The 24,384-nt window shown below is 40.5% G+C and overlaps 1 protein-coding gene across 2 annotated transcripts in view; it reads right to left on the minus strand.

The window, feature by feature from the left end:
- Nucleotides 1-1,421: 1,421 nt before the first annotated feature.
- The window catches only part of hipk3b (homeodomain interacting protein kinase 3b), a 41,569-nt gene continuing 18,606 nt past the window's right edge, over nt 1,422-24,384 (minus strand). Inside the window, exons 3-17 of one of the 2 annotated variants that reach the window (XM_087170776.1) lie at nt 19,156-19,279; nt 13,941-14,060; nt 13,186-13,272; nt 12,553-12,737; nt 12,302-12,461; nt 10,584-10,707; nt 10,362-10,483; nt 9,993-10,117; nt 9,497-9,664; nt 9,068-9,400; nt 8,825-8,971; nt 8,441-8,700; nt 8,103-8,154; nt 7,074-7,213; nt 1,422-6,372 (exon numbers count right to left, since the gene is read on the minus strand). In XM_087170776.1, coding sequence (XP_087026902.1) covers nt 5,861-6,372; nt 7,074-7,213; nt 8,103-8,154; nt 8,441-8,700; nt 8,825-8,971; nt 9,068-9,400; nt 9,497-9,664; nt 9,993-10,117; nt 10,362-10,483; nt 10,584-10,707; nt 12,302-12,461; nt 12,553-12,737; nt 13,186-13,272; nt 13,941-14,060; nt 19,156-19,279 — 2,659 coding nt within the window. In that variant the 3' untranslated portion in view covers nt 1,422-5,860. The remainder of the gene's footprint in view (nt 6,373-7,073; nt 7,214-8,102; nt 8,155-8,440; nt 8,701-8,824; nt 8,972-9,067; nt 9,401-9,496; nt 9,665-9,992; nt 10,118-10,361; nt 10,484-10,583; nt 10,708-12,301; nt 12,462-12,552; nt 12,738-13,185; nt 13,273-13,940; nt 14,061-19,155; nt 19,280-24,384) is intronic. The other variant, XM_087170775.1, reaches the window with a different exon arrangement.

Raw genomic sequence — 24,384 nt, forward strand, 5'->3', positions numbered from 1 at the left:
GCAGTGAAGGGAAATTAAGAAATGCGCCCTATCGCTCCGCTCAGCTCGGTCCACCCATCATCACCGTACGTGTGTGGCGCAGGGCGACGCGCACACTTTTGCCAAAGCTTTGACATTTAGCTGTTGGTGGTAAACTGCCTCAGTCAAGACCTGCCCCAGATGGATGGCAGACATTTAGACGAACTCAGGTGACGTTTCAGTGCCAAATGTAAGGATATTCTGCTGCTAGTGGATGTTAGAAAAAAGAAAAAAAAAAAGAAAACTGAAAGTCTTCCACCCCCCCTGGTCAATGTGAGCAATGCTGTTAATTGTCGGGAGAAAGTCAAAGCTGAGCGAGTGTGCAGGACGACCTCTGCTGGGTGTACAAGACATAACTGTATGGGAAGCAGATGAATTTTTCATTGACTTACCAACTTTGTTCACTGACGCATTGTGAATTAATATTCAGAGGGGCATACGACTGTACAGCACGTTACCTCTACTAACAGGTATGTAGTGTCTATCCTGAGGGTTACAGTAATACTACCGGAATATTCAATTGTGTGGATACAACTGTAATGTGTTGTACCTCGAAATCTCCACAAGATGTCACCCCAGACCCAGAAAAATCACCGAGATGTGGGTTCACTTTGCAGATGGGGAGATTGAGACCCCCACTTTTACCATGTCAAAGGACCCCAAAGTGATGTTCACAGCCAGGCACACCCCCATTTAACTAAACCAAGATTTTATCATAGATAACCTCATTTGAAAATAATTTAAAATAATAATAATTATTTAGTAATCATAATAATAATAATTTTACAGGAAGCCAGGGGGAATAGTCAACTGCTAACCCATATCATCCATTTGAGAAAAACAATCTCACCTCAAGGTCCATGGAGTTTTGCCCAGTCGTCATGCATATTGAAGATGTTCAAATTTCCATTTTTCTTGTCATGCTTGGAGCTGAAACACAGCCAATAAATCAACTGACAAGCAATCAATCCACAATTTTGTTAATTGATTTATAATTTAAATGACTCAAGATGTACTGCGGTGTTTTTTGTTTGTTTTTGCACAATTGTTTTAATTATTAGAAATTAGAAATTAGATCTAATCTAGAAAACCAGAAATTTTTACCATTTTAGACACTGAAAGTAATCAAAAAGTAACAGATTAAGCCAATGTGTCCCTTACTGGATTGTGAATATTTTTGACTCTTACGTGTATGTTTATGACAAAATAAAATCAAACCAATAATGAAAATAATCATGACTTGCAGAGCTTCTCATGTTACTAAGAGATTGTTACTACATAGATGTTTCAGTCACTAGAGAATGAAGTGTACAAATAGCAATATTATCAGCAACAACAGGGGCAAGAAAAAGAAAGGCGCCTGCATGAATGTGAGGGATGGAAGAGACCCAGTCAGAAAAAGCTGCATCAATAGATTTTTTTTTAATTCAAAGTGAATCTTAACAATAATACACCATAAAGTCTTATTTTGACACTCACCAAAAGAGTCACCTGGAAAACCCGCTTAATGTGACAAAGTAGAGAAGGCTTGGTCACACCTAAATCACTGAGAACTAGAGAGGAAACACTACCGCAAACTGTAAAGAGACATCACATCCATAGAGTTAGTTTTCCCAGTCCTCATACTGTAAATATTGCACAGTGCAATTGCTACATGGCAAACTAGTGTAGCACAAAATTAAAAAAAAAAAAAAAAAAAAAAAAAAAAAAAAAAAACAAATGAAACAAAAATTTTAAAAAAAACAAAGCCACAAAAAATCTACAGGTATTAAAACAGTAACAGTTCAGATTTCATAATCAAGTCTATTTGATGAGCAATCTAAACAGATGATTCCATAACTTGCAGTGTGAATTAACTCTGTAATTGATAGATGACCAGAAAACTGAAAATAAGAGCTTGAGTAAAACAAACCTCATCAAATGAAATCAAAGAGTAACACAGTAGCACATTGAGACTAATACAGACCCTGAATTAACATCTCTAAAAGGATAATATCGCAGCAAAGGATTTTTTTTTCTGATATCAAAGTCATAACTTGAATAGTAATAATTTTACAAATGATTTTATCTGTTAAATGTTACATGAATCCTCAAAAAAAAAAAAAAAAAAGTTATCCATAAACCAAAGTGTCAATTGTGTGAAAAATTAAAAACAGTTCTAAGATTTCTCTCCTCTTGCATCCATTCTTTTCCTAAACAAGTACTGGAGAGTTTATGCAGGCGCATTGCTGGTGAATACCTTTGGAGGAATCAAAACACAGATTACATTTCACATGCTTAGTATAGGGGAACTATTTCAAGCACTAATCTGCCAAGTTCATGCCTTGTCGTCATAAGCTTTCTTTCCCAAAATGATACTTGAGTATGATCAGTAAAGCATACAGGTAAGAAAAAAAGCTATCAAAAAACATACAACCATATCAATGTCAGTGTTTAAATGTGGAGTATTGCACTCATGACTGACTGACTGCAGAGAAACCACAATAATCTCCGCTTCCATCCAGAACACATAATAAACATCCAGAAAGACTATTCCTGGACATACAGCACGGCTCCCCGGATTTTAAAAAGCCAGTGTTGTCAACCGTGCTCTGGTTACTCCCGCTCAGCCTTAACTTGCACGATGGAAAAGCTGCTCTGAGCAGACAGCTTCTAGGCAGACAAAGTGAAGCAACTTAGGTGTACATGCAAGGTCATGTAAAGCATGGAGATTATCTAAGAACACTTGGTGGTGCAATGACCGCACAATGTAAAGTATTGCATCTGCTGTTCAGCCAGAGTGACTATCCAAACATCGTTGAGTGTCATATCATTCAAAGAGTACACGTGTTTTATGTGTGTTTTATTGGTGTGTTATCACAGAGAGACTTTGGTGACGGTTATCTGTAACAAGAGGAGAACCACCACCGTGTACATGTCACTCTGTTGTGTCGTGTCTACAAGCTGATCAGAGGAGTACAAGTCCCTGGAATGACATTGTGATGAAGTCCTATTTTGTGTGTGTTGTGTGTGGTTTTTTTTGTTTTTAATTCTTAGTTGAGAGGCCGTTAAAGGACTGTCTACATGGTAACGGACTGTAATTGGACTCTATGCCTTCCTCCTCAAATAAGTGGTGAGGAATCACCATCTCGAATTCTCACTTTCTGAATCTCAAGGCACATACACAGTGCTGCTCACACTGTCTCAATTTCAGTAAGGAACAAGACAATGGCCACAGTTTTGCATTGACAAAACATTATTTTGATATGAGACACTCATAAAGGGGAGAGCGATCCGAACACAAGGCAGTTTAGAATAACAAATTGTGAAACTGATATTCTAGCCAGGTATAACATTGAACAGATAAAAAAGTTGCAATAAATATTTGTTTAAATCAATTTAACAGTAAAACGAGTTGTAAAATGTTATTTCTGAACAGAAACATTGGGCTAAGTTTATTTTTGGACACACAGTCTAATCACCCAAACCCTTACAAGCCTAACTACCTGTATGAGTGCTTAGTGGCGAGTGTGTTTGTGTGTGACTGGTGGAAACATTACAGAAGCTTTTCAACGAACACAATGGATTTTTTTTCTGGCATCTCACAGTGCTCCTGTAACACACTAAAGAGAACTGGTAGTATATTGTATACGTACAATGAAAAAGTTAAATCAATCCTGCAAGCTACAGCTTTAGATGTGTACAAAACGTCAATATGAAAACATACAAAAAATTAAGTTACATCGATACATCATTTATATGCAGTGATGAGCCCAAAAGGTTAATAAGGATAAAATACTGATGCAAAAACACACACCCCGAGAAACAACAAATGCAACTAATATTCATCATCAGCAATACAGTAGTTACAATGACACTCCAAATATGAACGCAAAACACAAAAATCAAAACCACTTCTATTTCAGATAATTAGGGACCTATACAAAAATAGCAACGCTAGGTTTAAACTCAGAGAAATCACCTAATTTCACAGCTATTGAAGTGGCAATCATCATATAGCAGCTTATCTATGATACATTCAAGACAGAAATGATACGACTTATTAATTGCCCAATAAGCTAGACAAAACCTCGGCCGTTTTTAAATACAATTTTTTTTTGTTTGTTTGTTTTAATTTAACCCCATTCTACAACTACAGTATAACTGAGGTTTATGCAAACAGAATAGCTACCTTGCTCAGGAAATGAATTACAGTCTTTGGTGCTGCACAAGCAACTTCATTTGAAAATTAAAGACAAAAAAATAACACATATAACTAGTAAAATGAACAGAAAAAATGCACACACAGCATATCTACATATATATATAGACTGGTGCTTCCATCATATATATATATATGTATATATCCTCCCTGACGGAATGTATAAAATAAGCAGTTGACACCGATAAGCCTTAAGCCTTTAACAAATGGTATAATGTAAAGGGAAAAAGTTAACTTTGTCACACATGCATAAATGAGAGAATTGCACACAATTAACTCACACCTTATCAAGCATCTGTACTAAATAGTCTAGCTCTATAATATATGTCCATATATGTGTGTATATCAAATACTGCATGGTTTGCTCAGGCTTAGAAGATTCCATACCGTTAATTTGCATTTTTTCCTTACCTAATCAAAGCCATGCCCACCACACTTCTAAATATCTAAGAAACAAAGTGAAAACACTCAAAATGAAAATACAAAGACGAAAAAGAAAAATAATCAACGACTATTTAGATTGTATTGCAGTTTCATCAAACAGTACAAATACTGTTAGTAATAAGAGTTTCACTAAATAGAAAGTGATTATCAAATATTAAGCAATACTCAGTACTTGCACTTTGTACACTAGTTCATTCGGGATAGGGAGAACGAAAAAAAAAACAAAAAAAACAAACATTTTAATGAAACAGCAAGCATTCGCAACAGCAAAGCATGCTGTTCTTCTTGAAAGAACAGAAAGGTTACTCACTACACACTGAAATATACACCGACTCCAAAAAATAAGCACCGCTATCCGCGATACATCACATCCATGCAGGCTATGCATGGACATATACACATGTGCATATATATATATACTCACACATAGGATGCATCGACTGATTGGAATTTCAAGTGCTGCAGTCCAGTACATTAATATTCATGTATATAGTCATATATAAGTAGTAACATTAACAACCTCAAATATGTAAGGCACTATGGCTGGGGACAGTTATACAATGCAGCGAGTCTTGTGACACAAACAATAAGAGCAACGTCTATGCATCTTTCCGTTTACATTTTTGCTCATGCAAGACCACATGCAGCGTGAGGAACAACCCTATTTAAATCGGTTAATTGACTTGACATTGCTAACACCAAAAGACACCGAAAAGGTACAAATACTTCAAACGCAGTACAACATACACTGTGGACAACATGTGCATCTGTCAATCTAGAGCTAGAGACTGGGATGGCTTTACAAATATGGATGTGTCTTGCACACGCAAGAAGGCAATATAGAAAAATAGCTGGGATCAGGGGTGCAAAGTCTAACTATTCAACACCACCCCAATTATTTACCTGTTTTGAGGAGTATTCGTAGAAGATCCAATGCAAAGATATATCAAATGTGCAAAACACATTAAGTGTGAGTTTAACTACCCATTCATTCTTTCATTCAATCATTCATACATTATTTCCTTCTTAATTTTTGCCCTAATCAAACCATTGGAACTCTTATTTTAAAGCTTGAAGTTCAATTACACCCAAGTCTACATGATTCAAAAAATAGCTTGCTTTCTCTGTGGTTGTGCCATGGTTTTGGAAATGAAAACCATGTTGTTTGTGGTTTAAGATAGAATTCGCCCTGCTAACTTAGCCCTCAGGTGGTATGAAGGGTACCTGGGCAACCATGCTCAGATATAAGGGTACTGGTTTATTTTGGTAGGGCTGAGAGGGAAACTGGCGTAGGCGGGCGAGGCAATGTAGGAGTGCGGGGGAAAGAGGGGCTTGAATTGGCCCTGGGGGTGCAAGGTGGGGGAGGGCAGCAGTCGGGGGTTGATGCCCACTGTGACCTGATGCACGATGCCTGCCGGGTGGGAGATGCTGTAGGTGGGCTGGAGGACGGGGCGAGAGGCTCCAGGGGAAGCCAGGAGGTGGGCCACGGGTGCAGCGGTGACCAGAGGACCAGATGGGGGATAGGACAGTAAGGTGGGCTGGGAGTGCGGGTGGCCCCCAAGGTGGGGGTGGGGGCCCGTAGTGTGATTTGGGCTGCTGTGGGACAGGGTAAATGTGTGCCCATGCATGGTGGGAGGGATATAGGCTTGTGGTCTCCGGTGGGCAAAGTTGCCGTTCCATTCCTGATGGCAGGAACCGAAATGCTGCACCTAAAGGAGAGAAGAAGAATCTGACTGATCAGACTCAACCTTTGCATCAACACCAGAGTTAAACTTTACGAGCCACTAGATGCTGCTGTTTGCCATGTTTTTGCATGTCTATGTTGTGTCTCTAATCAGTCGGTAACAATCCTCATCCACCTCATCTTAATTTGCATGAATAACATTACAATATTCTATTCATTTGCATTATGTTACTGGTACCAGTTTTACAGTAAAAAACCTTCACCCTTAAACACAGTTGGAAATGTTTACCCACTGGGTAATTGTGAGCATAGCTGCTAGATTTGTAAGCAACAAATGTGATGAATTAAGTTCCATTTACAGGGAAGTGTGCTCTTAGATGCTGCTCTGCTTGGACTTTGTGCTATAATTTACCAATTTCTTCACACTCCAGAAAAAAGGCACGGATGCAGGATACAATGACTTAAAATGACCGTGTTTAAAATGTGACTTCCCACAAGCAGGGCTAATTGTGTTCAGTGAGTCACCCCATTCAAACCAGCATAACCTCTCTGCCAGTGACTAAACCTAGGTCGTGCGTTAGGGGTAGAGTGCTTTTATCCCTACAATGTGTTTTCTTATGATGATCAAATATATATTTTTCCATCTTTAACTATCACAAAGTCTCTCCAGCCATACAAATGTTTTTTATATATACACATTTGTAATTGTGTACTAAATGTGCTCACCTGCCCAAAGCCTATAGGCTGCGGTTGCTGGGGCTGGAATGCAGGGGTGATCTTCTGCGGCCTGTTGAGGAGGGGAGTGGAGTGGTGATGCTGTCGCCCAGGAATGCCTCGCCCTTTGGACGGGCATGAAGACTCTAAGACTGAGGTAGGAGATCACGTAAAGAGTGGCAAACAGAGAGACAGATAGAGATGGAGATGACATGTCAATGCAGACAATTTAGTGTCCAACTTCAACCACATTATAAATAACAGCCATAAACAGATGCAACCAGAGATCGGATCCAACCACAACCGCAGAAATGGCAACATTTGTGGCAGGAGGCTTTGCAGGCTTGTCAGTGACTTCAGCTGTGTTTGATCAGTCCCAAACCTTTAAACATAGTGGCATCTGTCCTCCGAATATGATCCAGATGATTATAAATAGAAATGTTTGGAAGATCTGGGAGGGGTTTGTAACTAAGCTTGTTCATAGAGCTTATAGTGGGGTCAGACCATCAGCTATAAATACACCCACTAGGACTAGAATGGCAAGCTGTGCCCTTTTATGCGAGGTTTTAGATGCAATAGTTTCAGGGTTGGGGAGGGAGATGCCTTTGACATGAAAGGTGATATGACTGTATGATTAAGGATTTTACTCCACTTTAAAAGACCTATAAAAAGGGAAGTCTTACATGACGATGTTGCTGTAAAAGACAGCAATGTGCCACTGACCACACCTGTTATAAAGTATACATACAGCATGCATAACTCAATTTTAACACCTGAAAGAAACATTCAAACATTTGTCTACGATATCCAGAAAATGTTTGAAATTTTCTGACGGACATCTGTGCTTTGAATATTTTATTCAAGGCATTAAACATTTTGGGGCAATTACGCATGTCTTATGCAGCTTTACGAAGTGCACATCCACACACATACAGGGGCTCTCAGAGTCAGTCTGGAGCCAGAGTAAGGAGTGTTGACAGCAAACAAATATCCACTTCAGAGATCAGAGCAGATACGTCAGGGCAGGTCACCCATAATCACCTGTGAGAACCTCTGTGGCCTACTAAGACAGTGTAATCCCAGGCCATGTGACCTGTGGAGCAGACAGCAGCAGTGGTGACTGGATCTTTGAGCTAGCATGACCTACTCATGCACTCACTAGTCTTCTGAGTGGATAACACCATCAGATCAGACACATAGCAACTGAGAAAAGGTGTCATCTGCTTTATTCATACAACCATAGAGGTTTGACGGAATCTAGGTCTAATACTCTGCTGGCCACTGTCACTTCCAACTATTCTTAAACATATAACAAAGCTATAGGCCTAATGTCAACTCTAGTCAGTCTTAAAAAAGGGACATAATAAATGCAGTTTTACCTGTGTTGCCAGGTGTTTCACTGATGGCAGGGTTGTTGATGTTGTTCTGCACCCTCATTGGTGGCACCACAACAGTACGAACTATTGGCTTGCCAGGTTCAGTCTCCGGGGCAACGCATGCAACACGGGGCTCACAGTTCTGGTTGCTGTCAGCGATGTAGCGTCTCTCTGTGAAGGGACTGTTGCTATGGCCGGAGGCGTCTGAAGCAGGCGAGCTGTCCACTGTGTCACAACCACTCTCCTGTTCGTCGTCTGACATACTGCAAGAGGGAAACCAGTGAGGAGGGAAGTTACAGATCTCTTTTTGTTGTGGTGTAGCCACTAATGTAGAACCAAGCAACACATTTGCAGGAGCCATGTTGGAATCAACTGCATTAACCATACCTGTTGGGGTGTTTACAGGGTGAGTTGCTGGACTGGGCTGAGGCTGAAGAGCTGGTGCTGAGCGTACTGTCTGGACTGCTGAGGGAACAGACTCTCTCCATGCTGACAGTGCTCTGACACGCCTCACAATCTGCGCTACCCTTACATCTTCAAGCGGAAAGACAGAAAAATAAAAGCAACCGATTAGATGTTGGTATTTTAGAACCAAGTTAGAAATATGATTTGTATAACATTAGTACTCACTCCCCCATCGTGTGTCTTTGTGCGCTCTCCTCCTCATCGCTGCTGATACTGATGACACTAACAGTTGGGCTGGCTAGGTCAGAGATCACCATGGCCTGCCGCTGCTCCTGTGAAACTGAAAGCTCCTCACAGTCTGGTTCCACTTTACAGCAGTTCACCTCATCATCCTCCACCACCTGCCCCGTTCGTTGCTTCCCTCCAGCAGCGTGCCCTACCTCCGGGCATCTGGCTTTCTCCTCTGCTACCTCCTCCACATTCTTTGCTGTATCAGCCATCTTTGGGGACTGGCATGCTAAATTTTGGATGTTCGTGTTTTGGGAGAAGTTGCTGCCCCTACAGAAGAAAATGTAGCACATTCAGAAAGGGGAAACACCTTTTAGGGCATATATGTGTGTCTTAACTGCATAGGGCAAAGCTCATGTATCATACCTGTTCACACAAGGCTTGGCTCTCTTGTTGGCAGTTGGCTGCGGCCACACCACATGTGCAATGCCTATGTTGATTGGCTGGTGGGTGGACATTGTCATTTGGTTGGTTAAGAATGGCTGAGGGTGTGCAATCATGGAGCTGTAATGGTTACCATGGGGACGCACTTTCCTGCATTAAGAAAGCAGAACATTGCAAATTGAGCCAAAAGCCTTTAGCACCATTACTGACAAAATGGTCTCAGTCACTGGTCCCAAAGGACATGTATGAGTCATCGATCATTAACATTCAGGGGAGCAAGCACGCTGTATGCTGTATCAGAGCAGTACAACCATTCCCCAGGGTGGGCATAGCAAAGGTAGTAAAGCACAAATAAATAGTGTTTTATAAAATACTATATATTTAAACTATGAAGATACATATCATGACAGAATATGGACAATATATCAAAAAAAATATTGTGCTGTAACCTCCTGAAAGAAACAAACAAATTGCTTACCCCCAGTCACCCAATCTCTGTGAGCCCGCCACAGTGTCAGATGCCAAAGTGGTTGGTGGTGGGGGCACTGATGTCACCTGCTGCCAAGTGGGCACCAAGATCTGCTGTGCACGGTTGGACCAGGCCTGTTGGGAGAAGCAAAGTAGTTAGATCTAATAACTGTCCCCTCAGAGATGCTTTCATCAGCTTCCATATCAAAATCAAATGTGAGCTTCATTAACACACATGCACACACATACAGAGTCTTTCTGTCAGTGTTTTCTTTTGTCACCCCAAGTGAGAAAAAATAAAAATCAAATCATAAATGAGTATTAAACAATACTCTCTGACCTCTACTGCCATCATACATATCCTCGCTACCCCCCTTACCTGTGTGATGACTCCAGGTCTGATTTGTATGGGCTGGATGGGGGGTGCTTGAGTGACCAGAGGCACAGAAGCCTCCATTCGAACAGAGTAGCCTGCTGGTTTAGCTGTGTTGGTGGGGATTCCTGCAAGGACAATGGACAGGAAAATATTTTACTTTAAGATATTTAGTCCGACCACCAGAAAGAATAATAAACAAGAGAAATAAAGATTTACACATCCTACCTTGAATGGTTGGGGGACATAGAATGAGTGCCTGCTGAAACGAATCGTTGCATCCAAACTGACCACTTCCTGTCTGCAGTGTTATCCCAGGGTGCATCACTGAGGGGGCTGATGGGGCTAACCCCTGAAAAATGACAAAGGGATATGACTGGACTATTCTGAGGTGTTCAATTGATCAACAATAGATTTAAAGAGCCAGTAGATGGCGACATTTATGTCAAGAACAGTCAGACAGAGCCCAAGAATCTGTCTCTGAAATTAGTGGGTTCATCTAATTGAAGACATAACGCTGGCCTCTCATCCGAAAGATGGTGGCTCATTTGGCTCATCTGTGGATCACCACTGTAGCCTATAACGCATGGCTGATCAACTCCATAGGAAGTTCAAGGCACTAAATCAAAATGTATTGAAGGCACACTTTCTTACTAACCAGCTCCCTTAAAAAATGGAGTCACTATGATTAAAAGAATTTCAACAGGCCAAGGAAATTATTGAATGTATATTGATCAATATTTTCATCTCATTAAAGTGCTGCTTTTAAACTGTTGATATTGCATAGGATTATACACCCTTTTAAATTAATACACTGTTAAATCAACTGGCAAATCTTGGGCTGATAAGTGTCTTTATGAGACCAATTTATCCAGGCTCACTAGGATTAGATGTTTTTTTAAAAGGTGAAAACTAAAGTTTGTCAAAGGCTATGTCCACACTAGTACAGTTCAACTTACTCCTTTAGAAAGGCCTAAGGAATAAACAAAGAACAGTTAAGCATGTGCCTCTGCTTCACCACTCACGCTGCTCTCGTGCCTGGCTATAATCACATTTATTGAATAACGAGAACTAGGCCTATATTGTTCTGCTACAGCTCCTGCATGTAGCCCAGCCCCCATACACATGATAGTAAACACAAAGCAGCCTTTCACAGGATAATACTAAAATCACTGCAATGTTTTCCTCTGAAATCCCCCTGAACAAGAAAGATTTACCATTTACTATACTGCTCAATGGAAACAGAAATGATAGCTGTTTTATTGTGCAAGCATGTGCGTTCTTTCCTAAGGTTTCAATTCTGAATAGGAATGAGAGAGCCTTCTGATATTATCCTTACATTTGTACTGATGAAAAGCATATGTAGTCACCATTACATTGTATTACAAGTAATGTGTCACAATTGATCATCTTTTCATTTTTCATGCTCGGTATGGTGGCTTTTGAATAGACCAAGATGTTTTGCATTATAAAGATCTAATGCCAAAAAAGGGTCAGCTCCTTTTTTCTCCTCGGCAACAACTCTGATTTGCACTGTTGCCATGACCTCAGAAACATGACGTGATTTTGTTGCCATGACAGCAGTGCTAAGACGCAATAAGACAAGTCAGCATACACAAAAGCAATAAAGGCAAGGAAATTGTCTACATGATCAGCCTTCACAGGAGCAGATGAACTGAACAACACACTGCATGTCAATAACCTACACCATCTGTGATTATTCCATCATTCAGATATTCTGATATTTTTTTTCAATTTCCAGCTCAGGAAACAGAAAAATAAATAATTGATGTAAAAATATATTTGTTGTTAGTTTGTTGGTTCCTATGTTTTAAAATGGTTTAATTTCTCTGAGTTGATGATTACTGTGTGTAACTGTCATAAAACTCCCAGTGCACATTGATGGAAATGGCAATGATGATGTAAACACATCCTGAACAACTTACTTGAGCATGGACACCAGTCATCTTGCTGAAGGGATGGTTGATTGAGGCAGCAGCGGTTGTGGTCACAGGTCTGACAAAAGGACCTTTATTTCTGTTGGCCGCCTCATATGCACTGGGACGAGTCCAGCAAACATCCATGATGTGGAAACATGACTTAACACTATGAGCAGAAGAGACACATGGAGAGTTCAAGCCATGTAGGAAGGTCAAAATGACAAAATGTCTGAAAATCTGAGGCAAAGCAGACTCACTGGTTGCTATGGGGAAAGTCGAGCAGGTGTTGCATCGTCACAAAGGGGTGGCTGAGAGCCTCGGCAGGTGCGATCCTCTCCTCTGCATCAATCAACAACATCTTCTTCAGCAGGCCAACAAACTCCCGGCGATCTGCCTTCTCCGCTAGCAAGTCACTACCTTCCAGATTCATCACCAAGTTCACCTGCAATACATTCATTTTACAGTTAAAACGTCTTGTCAAAATACCTGTTACAAAACAGTGTATGAATAATCAAATGATTATTCTGAAACTTCCTAAGAATGGTAAACCATTATTCATTATGAATAATGAATTCACAAGAATCTCTTCTGACTTACAAAAGAAAAGACCTTAGCAAGCATTGATGGCTGCCAGGGGAATTTCCACCTGTGGTATGTTTTTACAGAGAATAGTGAATGAAACCTCAAACATCGTTTTTTTTTTATTTAGGTTTAGCATTTACCTGAAGGGAAGTTAAGCTTACAAGCACCCTTTTCTTTCCCACTCAGATGTATATGTTCTTTTCTGTTCATACAGACTTCTTCCAGTAAAAACCTAGTAACCTACATCCTCTGAACATTGATGTTGAACTTCCTGTTAAATACATTGTGGTCCGAGAAGTTGAACATACATGCGCTATGTCATCCAAACAGCTGAAGATGTACTTCCTTGCTTCCTTTGATTTCATTCCCGTCTCCGTCTCGTGCTCATCTGTTGACTACAGAAAAAAAGTGTTGAGTGAGGACACAATAATTGAATTCAGTAAAGCAGTTGCCATGTTGTTATGATTTTAATAGTTTAGGTTCATATAAACAAGTTCATTCACGTAGGAAACAGAGAAACTCATGCTCACTCACGCAGCCCTTTGCATTCTTTTATTGCAGGGCAATGTCTGTCGAAAGTGCTTTTAGTCCTGTGAATGTTTCAGTTTGTTTCAGGAAAGACATCAATGCCTCTTTATTAGGAACTGCAGTCTTTGTTTGACCTATGATTTTAATGTTTCAGTGAAGCAAAAAAAGGGTGGAGTTTAGTTGTTCTGAATTAGTGGTAGTAAGCCAGTTTTTTTGCTGGACAGCGGTCCAGCCAAAAATTCTAAATCGCTAGATTTAGAAACTTTTCAAACAAGACTAGGTATACACTTAGTATATGGCTGAACCGTGTATGGGTGCCAACCGTGGGCTTAGGGCTACACTTCCTGTTTCAGGCAGTCACCTAGCCGCCCTGGTTTCCCAGCTGCTCAAAGAAAGCAGGAAAGTAAATGTAAATATGATACAATGATGTCAGCTTTTTACAGCAGTTTTCAACTACATCCTCAATTTCACACATTGATAATTCCAGCCATATACTAGGTTTTCACCTGTTTTCAAGTGTGTAAATACTGCTCACCTTTAGTCTCCATGCTGCATAAGGTGAGTCAGACTCTCTGCAAAAGAACCGTGCCGTCTTTGTCCCCGCATTTAATAAATGTTCTCCTGGCAAACCTTGTGTCTGAGAAATGTAGCGAATCTGTTGGACATAAGGAGGGAAGAGAAGGAGAAAAGAGAACATGAGGAGAAGATGAAATACAACTAAATAGCTCATAAAAAACTGCTAATAGCTACAGAAAAATGCAATTCTCACTGGTTTAACGGTGTAATAAATAAAAGTTCTGTATTACTACTTTATATCAAATGAAAAACATTTATCTTAATTTCAAAATGTCATTTCAAAAACAAATGCCTTTTTTTTTTTTCCACCGTTATTGGTAATTTCTTCATCACTGCAGCACTTATACTCTTATGTACTGATGGTAATTTACAAAGTCATTCACAGTTACATTAGTCCCCCAGGTTCCTCAGCGTTAAAGTTACTGTGTGGAGATGTGTGCATGTACAGAGTAAGGGCCGCTACAGACACCTTAAAGATGTCACATTCCTGACAAATGGCTAGACTCAAGACCTTATACTGAGTGTAGCTCGTGTTTATGATCTCTGAGAGGTATCAGGGTCTTTTCATATAAACCCAGATAGCAACGTTCCTATGGTGTCAATGCTAAATGCTGTGCTTGGTAATGATGCTTGTCAGTCAGATGCTGCGGGGCAAGAATGTCGCACGCAGGTTTATGAGAAGAGACCAGTGAGAAGCCTGGCTGACGTCAATCACACCCAAGTGTAAAGGACAACAACCATTAGAGATTCAGCACTGCTCACAAGCAAAGAGAGAGAAAAGAGCCACACATTGGGAGAATGATGAGAATCATGAAGAAGTCACTGGACATATTTAAATGTAGCAGATAATAATTTAACATAATAATACTAAGGTCTATCTCTCCAATTTTTTTTTTCCAAACACACAAATCTAGATGTAAAGGCACACAAACATTTATGTCCTCACCCCGTAATTTATTTATTTTTTATTTATATGACATGAACACCCTGCAGCTACAAATTTCCAAGAAAGAAGTGTTTCAGTAAATAAAAAGGGAAAGGCTGAAAATGGATGACCAAGGGAAAAATGAGGAGTGAAACTTAGTTGAATAAATATGATTCATGTAGGAAAAAGAAACAAGGGTTTGCTGATGCAATCATGCTGAAATTTCTTTCACTATAAATCAACATGGATCCTTTTTTTTTTTTTTTTTTAAGTTGCTTCCCCTATCATTTCATGATTGATAAAAAAAAATTGTGGTATGCGGGTTTGGGGACGTGAACTTTTTTCAGCTTCTGAGGGTGCATGCCAGAAAAAGGTTGAGAACCACTGCTCTAGACAATGTGACGCCTAAGCACTAGCTTATATCGGTTTGTTGCTAAGGCGTTAATACTGCAGTGTGTCTGCGTGTGGGTGAGGCTTATGTTCATTTTAGTGGGCTATTGATGAGGTTATGATATGCATTCACTCGGATGATGATTTTAACCTCATCTGTTTGCTGAGAGATTTAGAAGGGATGGTGGAGATCCCCTGGCTTATCTCAAGGCAGTACATGCTGATTTACGTCAAGCAAAGTTTCTCTCATTTTCTGTCTTGCATTCCATTTACTACGATTCATAAAGTTAACACTGTTAATTCCAACAAACTTCACCCTGAAAGTCCACTGCCTAAATTCTGCTTTCACGTCTGTAGTATAGCTGTACTGTAGTTCAGCAACATCATGTGAACAGTAACAGACACAAAACAAAAAACAAAGTTGATGTGTGTGGGTGGGAAAATTCTTGTGACGGGAAAACCCTTATTTTTCCTGGAAGGCGTGTCGCTGCAGAGATCTCACAAATCAGTGAGATCACTTGTACAAAGCAACAGATTCGCAAAACAACTATCTAGCGAGCCTGGGCCTGCTACAGAGCAGACAGGAAGCAAAGGCAGTCCAGATAACAATACACACTATGCAAGTTGTATTTCAATGCTATCCCTGACTGTAATAAATAAAGTACAGCTCAATTTAGAATAACGTACCCACACCCTCCTACATATCCAGTGTACAAGGGATCTCCAGTTTGTACCAGCTCACAAACAAGAAAATTCCTTCTGGAGCCATGATGCTTTTAACTACCACTAACCCAAATCCTTTTTGCTTCCACTGACCCTGCCTACACCCTATTGCATTTGCAGATCCTCTAAGTTGCCAGCTAGGCCAAGCCCTAAAGAGAAAAAAAAAAGTCAGCAAGCACACACTATATTGGTCTCTGCAACAGCATGCATTGACCCCCATGGTTGCACCACTTATACACTGCCTGAGGAAACAAGAGACAGAACATAAAGAGGGTTTAAAGAGATCAACATAGCAGAAATCTGGGGAATTGAATAATTCCTGTGACTACAGCACCTGGGCTAATCATAGCCACTCATAATGAGATGCTCGCTGAATGGTGAGGTTGTCACATCAAAGAGGTGAGCAGCCTCCTGCTGTACTAGTGAAGTAAAAGATGGTGTGAGTGGGGGATGAGGTAAGGAGAGGGGAGAGCAGGAGGAAGGGAGGAGGAAGAGCCTGAGTTATAAATACAATATGCTGTGTGAGATGGAACAAGACCCCATGCAGAAAGATAAGAAGAAGAAAAGGGGGAAGAAGGGGGTGGCAGGAGCCCAGTCAGCTCCAACCAGATCACCCTGTGCCCCCTGGATGACACCTCACACCAGCAGTCAGCTGCCTAGCTGTTTACTGACATACAGTCAGTTGGATATTTATTTTAGGCAATAGAAATTTACAAGCTTCCTATTTTCAAGTTCTGTTATATATACTGTATGTACTTATATCAGACCAATAGTACAGGGATTGCCAATTTATGATTATCCATTTCTTCAACCTGAAAGTCATTTTGTTTCACTTTCAGAAACTAATGAATGATGGTAAATATACTCTAGAACAGTATAAAGCTAGAAAGTAAGACCCTAAACCTGCTGGCATTGATGCTAGACGCAAAAGGATTTCCATTTATATCAAAAAGATTTGGAGTAATTAACAAATTGTTATTTTTGAATCATCAACATGCTTGACTAGAATTGAAAGTGATTTGCTACTGCTAAATCATTTGACTTCTTAAAGCACTTTTATGTCATTTTACGTCACATTTTTCTGTCACCATTAGAGCTGTGGGTGACTGTGAGAGAGGACTGAGAGAGACGTATGTGTTTGTGCTCTTGGTCATATTGTATTTCTCTGAAATGCTTTAAAACTCCTAATGACTGCTATGAATAAATGAATAGGAATATGTATGATATATTTGAGAGAATTTTAACTTACTTTGTGTGTACAGTACTTTCCGTCATTATAAGATCTAAGCCCCCAAAAAGCACAAGAAACCAAAATGAAAGTCATGATTTTTCTTTTCATCGGTGTTCCTGCACTGGCTGGTTTTCCGATTCACTAGGCAATTCCATGACTGAATGGAAAACCTTTGAGTCAGTGGGCAGACTTGACAAAGAAAGCAGAGTTTATAAGAACTCTGGACAAAAATCATAGCAATTTTGTAAATGTGCCAAGCCGTGGGGACTATAATAAGGATACCCCACGATGTGTGATATGCGATTCAGCCTTAATACACAACCAGTCTGCTAAAACAGGAGAGGGTCACATGATAGATCTATTAAGCTGAAATCTTAAAGCGATTTAACTTTTGATTACTCTCCGTGAATTACTCAAGCCCTCTGCCACATTCTTCTGCTGGTGTTTACACTGTATTTAGATTCAAATTCAGTCCTCCATTTACATATAGTAGGCCTTGGTTTCTGTCTGATAAATACTCTGTACTACATTCCACAGGTTGCTTCTCAATTCTTATCTTGCTTTTTATTTCATTGTCTCTCACACTGCCCGTCTATGCTAACTTTATCTTATCTGCCCCCCCCCCCCATCAGCTCCAAGCAGTCCCTTACTAAATTGAGGAGGCTCCCCCCAGATATCTCTAAAGCTGCTTTGCGACATGCTGACTGGCTCCTGCAAAAACAGATTCATCATTTTTAGACTGGTGTGCTGCTGCGCACAAGTCAAATCTCTTTCGGAGGTGTTGAGTTATCTCTCCTGTCTTTGGCCTGGTGAAAATGAAAAATGATACCAGACCATAAAAATACTTTGGTATGAGTGCAGTGTGCAGTGGGGCTCAGTGTCGTAATATAGGGTACTGCATAGGACAGAGCAGGATCTGATTGAGGCTCTTTTGGCAGGCTTTGAGTAGATAGGGCTCCAGGGCAAGGGAAAGCCGCTCAACATAAGCCCAGATCAGTCTAGTCCTGGGAAGACACTGTCAGGGCTCCACTGGGAGGAGCAGGCATCCACCAGTTCTTAACAGACATACCATCAATCACAAGAACATGCCTTTCTGCCACAGACGCCAGCTGATACAGTCCTCAGGGTAGGTATGTCACCAAGGAACCAGTAAATTCGCACTAATTTGTTACTGTTAGTCACTTGAGCCCTCTGTCTCTTTCTTCTTTCAAACAATCTGTGCAATTACGAATAAATGTTTTTCTTGCCCTAAACCTCAAAAGTTTCCTATTCCTATCCATGCTGTCTTCGCACAGAAAATCCCTTCATTACCATTACGATGGCATTAGGACTGGATCTCACACAGATTACAAAAACAGATTTTTCCAACTGTACACACAGTGGTAATATTGCATTCTTGTCCTACCTTCAAGCCATCTGGCCTAAACTCTGCTGGTAAATGTTCCTACTGTCTTTTTAAGCCTTTGTCAGCTTCTCTTTCCAACTGACTCTTTGCAACACTTATTTTGGGAGATTTAGACTGAAGTCGCCATGGATCACATATCCTGCAAACTTTCTCCTCAGTGGGTTGCCTTGATTGGAAAGAATAGAGAGTAATGGGGGAAAAAAGTAGAAAAAGAGAGGAGAAACGAAGGAGAGAGACAAGAGACCAGAAAAATAACAGATTGGGTGGAAACAGAGGGTGTAGCGCTGCCTTCACAGCCGCATGGGCAAGGGGGATGATCTATGAGAGAATAGAGGCAAGGCCCACTGTAAAATGGATGCAGAAATAACTGAGCCATGGAGGGTGAAGTAAAACTGGGAGATGCTAGGATGAGTTGCATGAAAACCTGAAAGGAAAGGATAGCAGGAGGCACACAAGGAGGATGGAGAAGCAGGAAGTCCTTTGAGGAGATGGTTATTTACCTGGTCGTACTCCAGGGCCCCGGGGTAAAGGGGCCAGCCCAGAAAAAGTTCAGCTATCACACAGCCTAGGGACCACATGTCTATGGCTTCACAAAACGGCAATCCCAAAATAATCTCTGGAGCCCTGTGGAGCAGACAAAACACACAACTGTTAGACTGCAGTAACAACAATAACATTTCATGTGAAAGTATTTAAATGTGTGGTAGGTATGTAGGAAAAAACAATTAATATCAAAGTTGTCAGATACATTTTTTTGTTCCATCTTTGAATCTTCTGTAATCTAACTATAAAAATTTAATACAGACGTTAGAAACAAGTAGATTAGAAAGAAGACAAATAGATTCAAACTCCCATTCAACAAAATTTCCTGCCAAGCAGATGTGAATATAAACCACTTTCTTGTACAATGTTAACTTAACCTTCAGCAATCAAGAGTTCAAATTTTCTGAGAAAAATAACAGCTTTCTACATTGTAGAGCTCAACTTGTTTACATTTAATAACAACAGTTACACCTACATATGTTATCAATAACCCATGCTCCAACAACAACTTAAAACCAGTTGTCAATTTCAATACTCATGGATGTATTGTTTCTGGCTTTGTAAGATGATGTCTTAAGCAAATATAATATTATTAGTAATGTCATGGAATTCCTGATGATGGTCAGTCAGATGAGATTGTGTGGTACATGTGTAAGCCAAGTGACTTGTAAGCCAGTGTTGCGCGTGTACTAGTCGCCAAGCGTCAGCAGGCTGAGCCAGTGGGTTAGCAGGTCAGCCAGGCTGGGATCAGCGCTTTGATAGGCTGTTGAATCTGCTCTAGGCTGATAGGGAATAAGAAGCATAGTCACTACTTCTTCGCCTACATGCTGGCTCAGTGTTACATTGAGCACCTCTATAATAGCACTGTAATACCATGTCACAGGAATGGCTAGTGGTGACGCAGGCCTGTCAGCTCCAATATAGGTAAGACGTGTCTGTCTGACATGGCTGTCAAGATCTCTCTGTTTAGGACACAGCACAAAGCCTATAAACAGTGACAGTGCACTGAAAGCATGAAGTAGCCAGAGCTCTTTTGTCGGATACAAGTCTTTTTGTGCAGGAGTGGCCTCAGAGCTCATTAAAATCAATGAGTGAGCAGTGACAGTCATTGTACACAGGCAATAGTACATACCTGTGGGACAAGTCAGAACGCTGCCTATGGACAATCAGGTCTACTTTCACATATGCACTGCAACCGTGAATTTTTCAAGACATTACCCAGAGGAGCTGTATGTGTGAACGCAAATGTCCGAATCAGTTGACCTGGACATTAAACAGACTTTACCCTGCCATCTTCCCAGTATAATGTCTGTGTAATGTCCGATTGTGGCCACACATGAAAAGAGCGGGTCGTTGAGCTGCAAGTGAGCATGTTGATGATGGTTCTATTCAACGGGCTTGTCTACCTCCTGCATCCTCTACACATGTGCCACCTCTCATCTAAACCAAACACAGTATTTCCACTAAGTGTGACACGTTTCACACGGACAATCTCCTGTTGTGGCCTACATGTGTGAAAGGGCAACTCTGGAAAATGGCTGAACCCGAATCTCCAGACATTGTCCGGAGTTCATATGTGACAACAGCTCTACTAGAAGTTTCCTTACATCACTTGTTTTATGCAAAAATTAATTAATAATTCGATATTATTGTTTATCGTCTGTATGAGTCTATCAATAGAGAGAAACGAAAATGATAGATATACTTTTCACTTCCATTCAGCATATACACAAGATAATCCCTCAAACTATTTCAGTTGCTGTTTCACAAAGCTGAGCATACTTACGAAGGCAATCCTTTCATACCCCTTACATGCCCTTTCATACTGAATGTATGTAAAGAGATCTGTCAGACAGCTACTCTATGACGTCTTTGGAGCCATATGGGACTGACTGGTGAGGGACAGAAGCTACATATGGATAGCAACAGCAAGCCTAAGACCTGCTAAAATAAGTTTTAGACAATTTTATCACATGGTCAAAACAAATGCACCCAACAGCTGGTGCAATAGGCAACATAGCAGCAGAGAAACCAACCAGGCAGTTATGCTAACCATTTGAGCCTCACAGGCATGTCCTATTTATAAGGAACAGGTTTTCCCTGGAGGAATGAGGAGAGAGAGTGAAGATGCATATCAAAACATCCTTGCATTCATTAGGATACAAGGCGGATATAGGGATTTTCTATAAGGCTGACAAATACAACTTGAGCATCACTACAAGCCATAATCCAGTTGGTCAAGTAGTTAGAGGCTACGATGTAACCAAAAACTGACACTCTTACCCCCAGCTCCTATTTATTTATGACACCCTACTTGCTCAATCAAATCAATTAAAGATGCACTGAATTAGATCTTATATTCCAGGTCTCAAAAGCCAAATTTTATGAACAATGCTTCCTTCATTCTTAGGTCACAATAAGCCTACTAATAAGACCATGATGCCCTGAGCTGTCTCCAAAATCTTGCAGCCTGGAAGAATACATCAACCAAAATAACAATGCCAATGAAAACAGGTGGCTTAGGTAGAGTAGACTGAGTACATGTTTCCATGGTTGCACGGCTCTGTACTAATCAACGCAACTCAAGCCTCACCGCCCTCCTGTGAAACCAAATCTGTTTTCCATCCTGAGGATATGACGTACACTCTGAGGGGCCATCGAATGCTAGAGGACTGACTGTTCACTGACACGTGCAAGAGCTCCAGAGGAAACGGACAGGTACGACAAAAACATGAGCAAGGTGATGGACTGTTGCCCTTCAAACATAAGACTCCCACTCCCTGTGACATTTAACAGGAATGAGTGGGTATAGACAATGAATGAATGGTAGCTTTTCAATAAACTGAATAATAAAATAATAGTCAAGTTTAACACACAGACAAAACTGCAATTACCATATGCAATAACCTAATGCCTCGTCACTGCACTTAAACAGGCAGTGACTCATCCAAAACCAACTTAACTTTTACATTATATACAGATACACAATACCCCACTATGTAGCAAAGGTAATAGCAAGTAGTACATACTGTACATGAAAAACAATAATATTGCATTTTTGATGAGATGGATTGATTTCTGGACATGACGGATGTTTACCTGAGCATCTTTGCACATCAGGTTTCTTAGACTTCCGTCTCAAATTTATGATATTTAGGAGCAATCAACAACAACAACAACAACAACAACAACAACTAGGGGATGCATCAGTGCAACATCAGTACTTTTACCATCCATTAAATGTTTCTAATGCTTTAATGTGCTACAAATATATCTTTGTACAAAGGCTGAACGTTCTCCCTCTGTCACAAGGCAAAAGAGTGCACGTCTTGTCTGTTGACTGATAGCACTCCACTGTGCAAAGGTTGGAAGTGAATGACTGAGTGAGACATGAGTTGTCTACAATATCACTGTGTTCAAAGGTTTCTTTAGAGCCTCATTTGTTATCGGTGAAAAACACCTTCAGAGGCTGCAGAGGGGAAAAAAGACACATCTTCAAAGAGCTTTCTGCGCCTGCGAGCATCGTTGTCAGAAGCTTTTTTTCAAAACATTCCCCAGTCCACAGCTCACGTCTAGAGTTTTAACCTTTCTATACCATAACATTTTAGAGATGCTCATTAAGTTGAAAATAGTTAAAAGAATCCTGTGAATATGTTTTTCAACAGCTTGTGCTTTTTCTTAATTTAATAGAGATTTAGACTGACACAATACAACATCTAACATTTGGTTTTGGTGAGGGCACTACAGAACAAGGTCTGACAGAATAACAAACTCTGCATTGGCTGCTGGCTTGTCTTTAATGGAACAATCAGTAACAAACCCTATTGCACAATGCTGAGCACATCAGTATAGCAGGCCCAGCTCAGGCACACCACTGTGCCAAGTATAACTCGCTCACACTGCAGGTATGGTATTGAGCAACAATCACAAAATAAAACCCAAACAGGCAGAAGCAATGGTAAGATTTGGTTGCCTTTTTTCTCTTCACAGCCTGAAGCTTTCACTAAAATTTTACTGCTCCTTTGTGGATAGGCCCTGACCAATCAAAGCACATGTTTCCCTGGTCAACAAGTTCAACAGTTTGTTCCTTCGTCTCAAACAGCTGCTTCCCTTCTTCCATCTATCTCCTCTTTTCTTCCCTCTCTGTTTGTTTGTCTCTCACCCACAAAAAGACTGAGGCATAAGGCGATGTTATGTTAGCAGAACCAACACAAAGATGATGTATGGCAAGATTCCAAAGCACAACGCTAAACTGATCTGTTGTGGTTCATAAAAACTCGGAAATAAGTTGTGTACTCTATCCTGAGAACTTATATCAGGGCATTGATAGAGATTCAAACTTTTAGCAGCATGGCTAACTGTGCTCTTTACTTCCAGTATGTGCGCTAAAGCTAAACATACCCCAGACATATCTCCAAATTGTAGTCTGTACTGCACAGACACAAAAAAGATTAATATCATAATCTTTTGTCTGTGGGTAAGATAGCAAACATACATTTACCTAAATGTCAGTGTTCCTTTGATATGCAGGTCTGCTAAGTGTTTTTTTTGTTTTATCATATTTTTATCACACCTGAAAAAAAAAACAACAAAAAAAAAAAAACAGTGCAGACACACATATTATTTGCAAGAAGGGGCATGGCAGAGCAGAGAAATTATCCATCTCTATTTCTTATTCATGGCCATTATCTCACACTCCAAAAATAGCCCTCTGATCCTCCTTGCTCTGTCATCACAGGGAGGAACCAAGTGTAAAGTGGCATCAAACCAGCTCACACAGAGAACAGCAAATAAGAGTGGCTACACATTGGGAGGGAGGGGGCTCATTGTCGTTGCATGCTTACACGGGCCTTTCAGTAAGCTTCTCCTGGTAAATAAACTCAGTTGGGCTGTACTGCAGTTGGCCTAAGCTCAGCCACAAAGACAAACTGACAACATGGTGACTCCATGATGGAAGAATGGAGCGTCACTGCATGTCTCTTCCAGGAAATGTAATTCCACATACTCTCAGAGCATCCTGCATTATTCAGTGGAACACAAAGGCTGTGTAGCAAAGGCAGAGGTAGTAGCACTTGCACTCTGATCTGGCCCGATCTTAGATTAAGGATACAAGGCTTTAGACACGTTTTATAGATATAAACCACTCAATGTGCTGATGCAGAGCCAGAAATGAAAAACAAAAAGCA

This window comes from Seriola lalandi, unplaced genomic scaffold (assembly GCF_002814215.2).
Source record: "Seriola lalandi dorsalis isolate HSWRI2012SDOR001 ecotype SW California unplaced genomic scaffold, Sedor1 jcf7180002054959, whole genome shotgun sequence".
NCBI classification, from domain to species: Eukaryota; Metazoa; Chordata; class Actinopteri; order Carangiformes; family Carangidae; genus Seriola; species Seriola lalandi.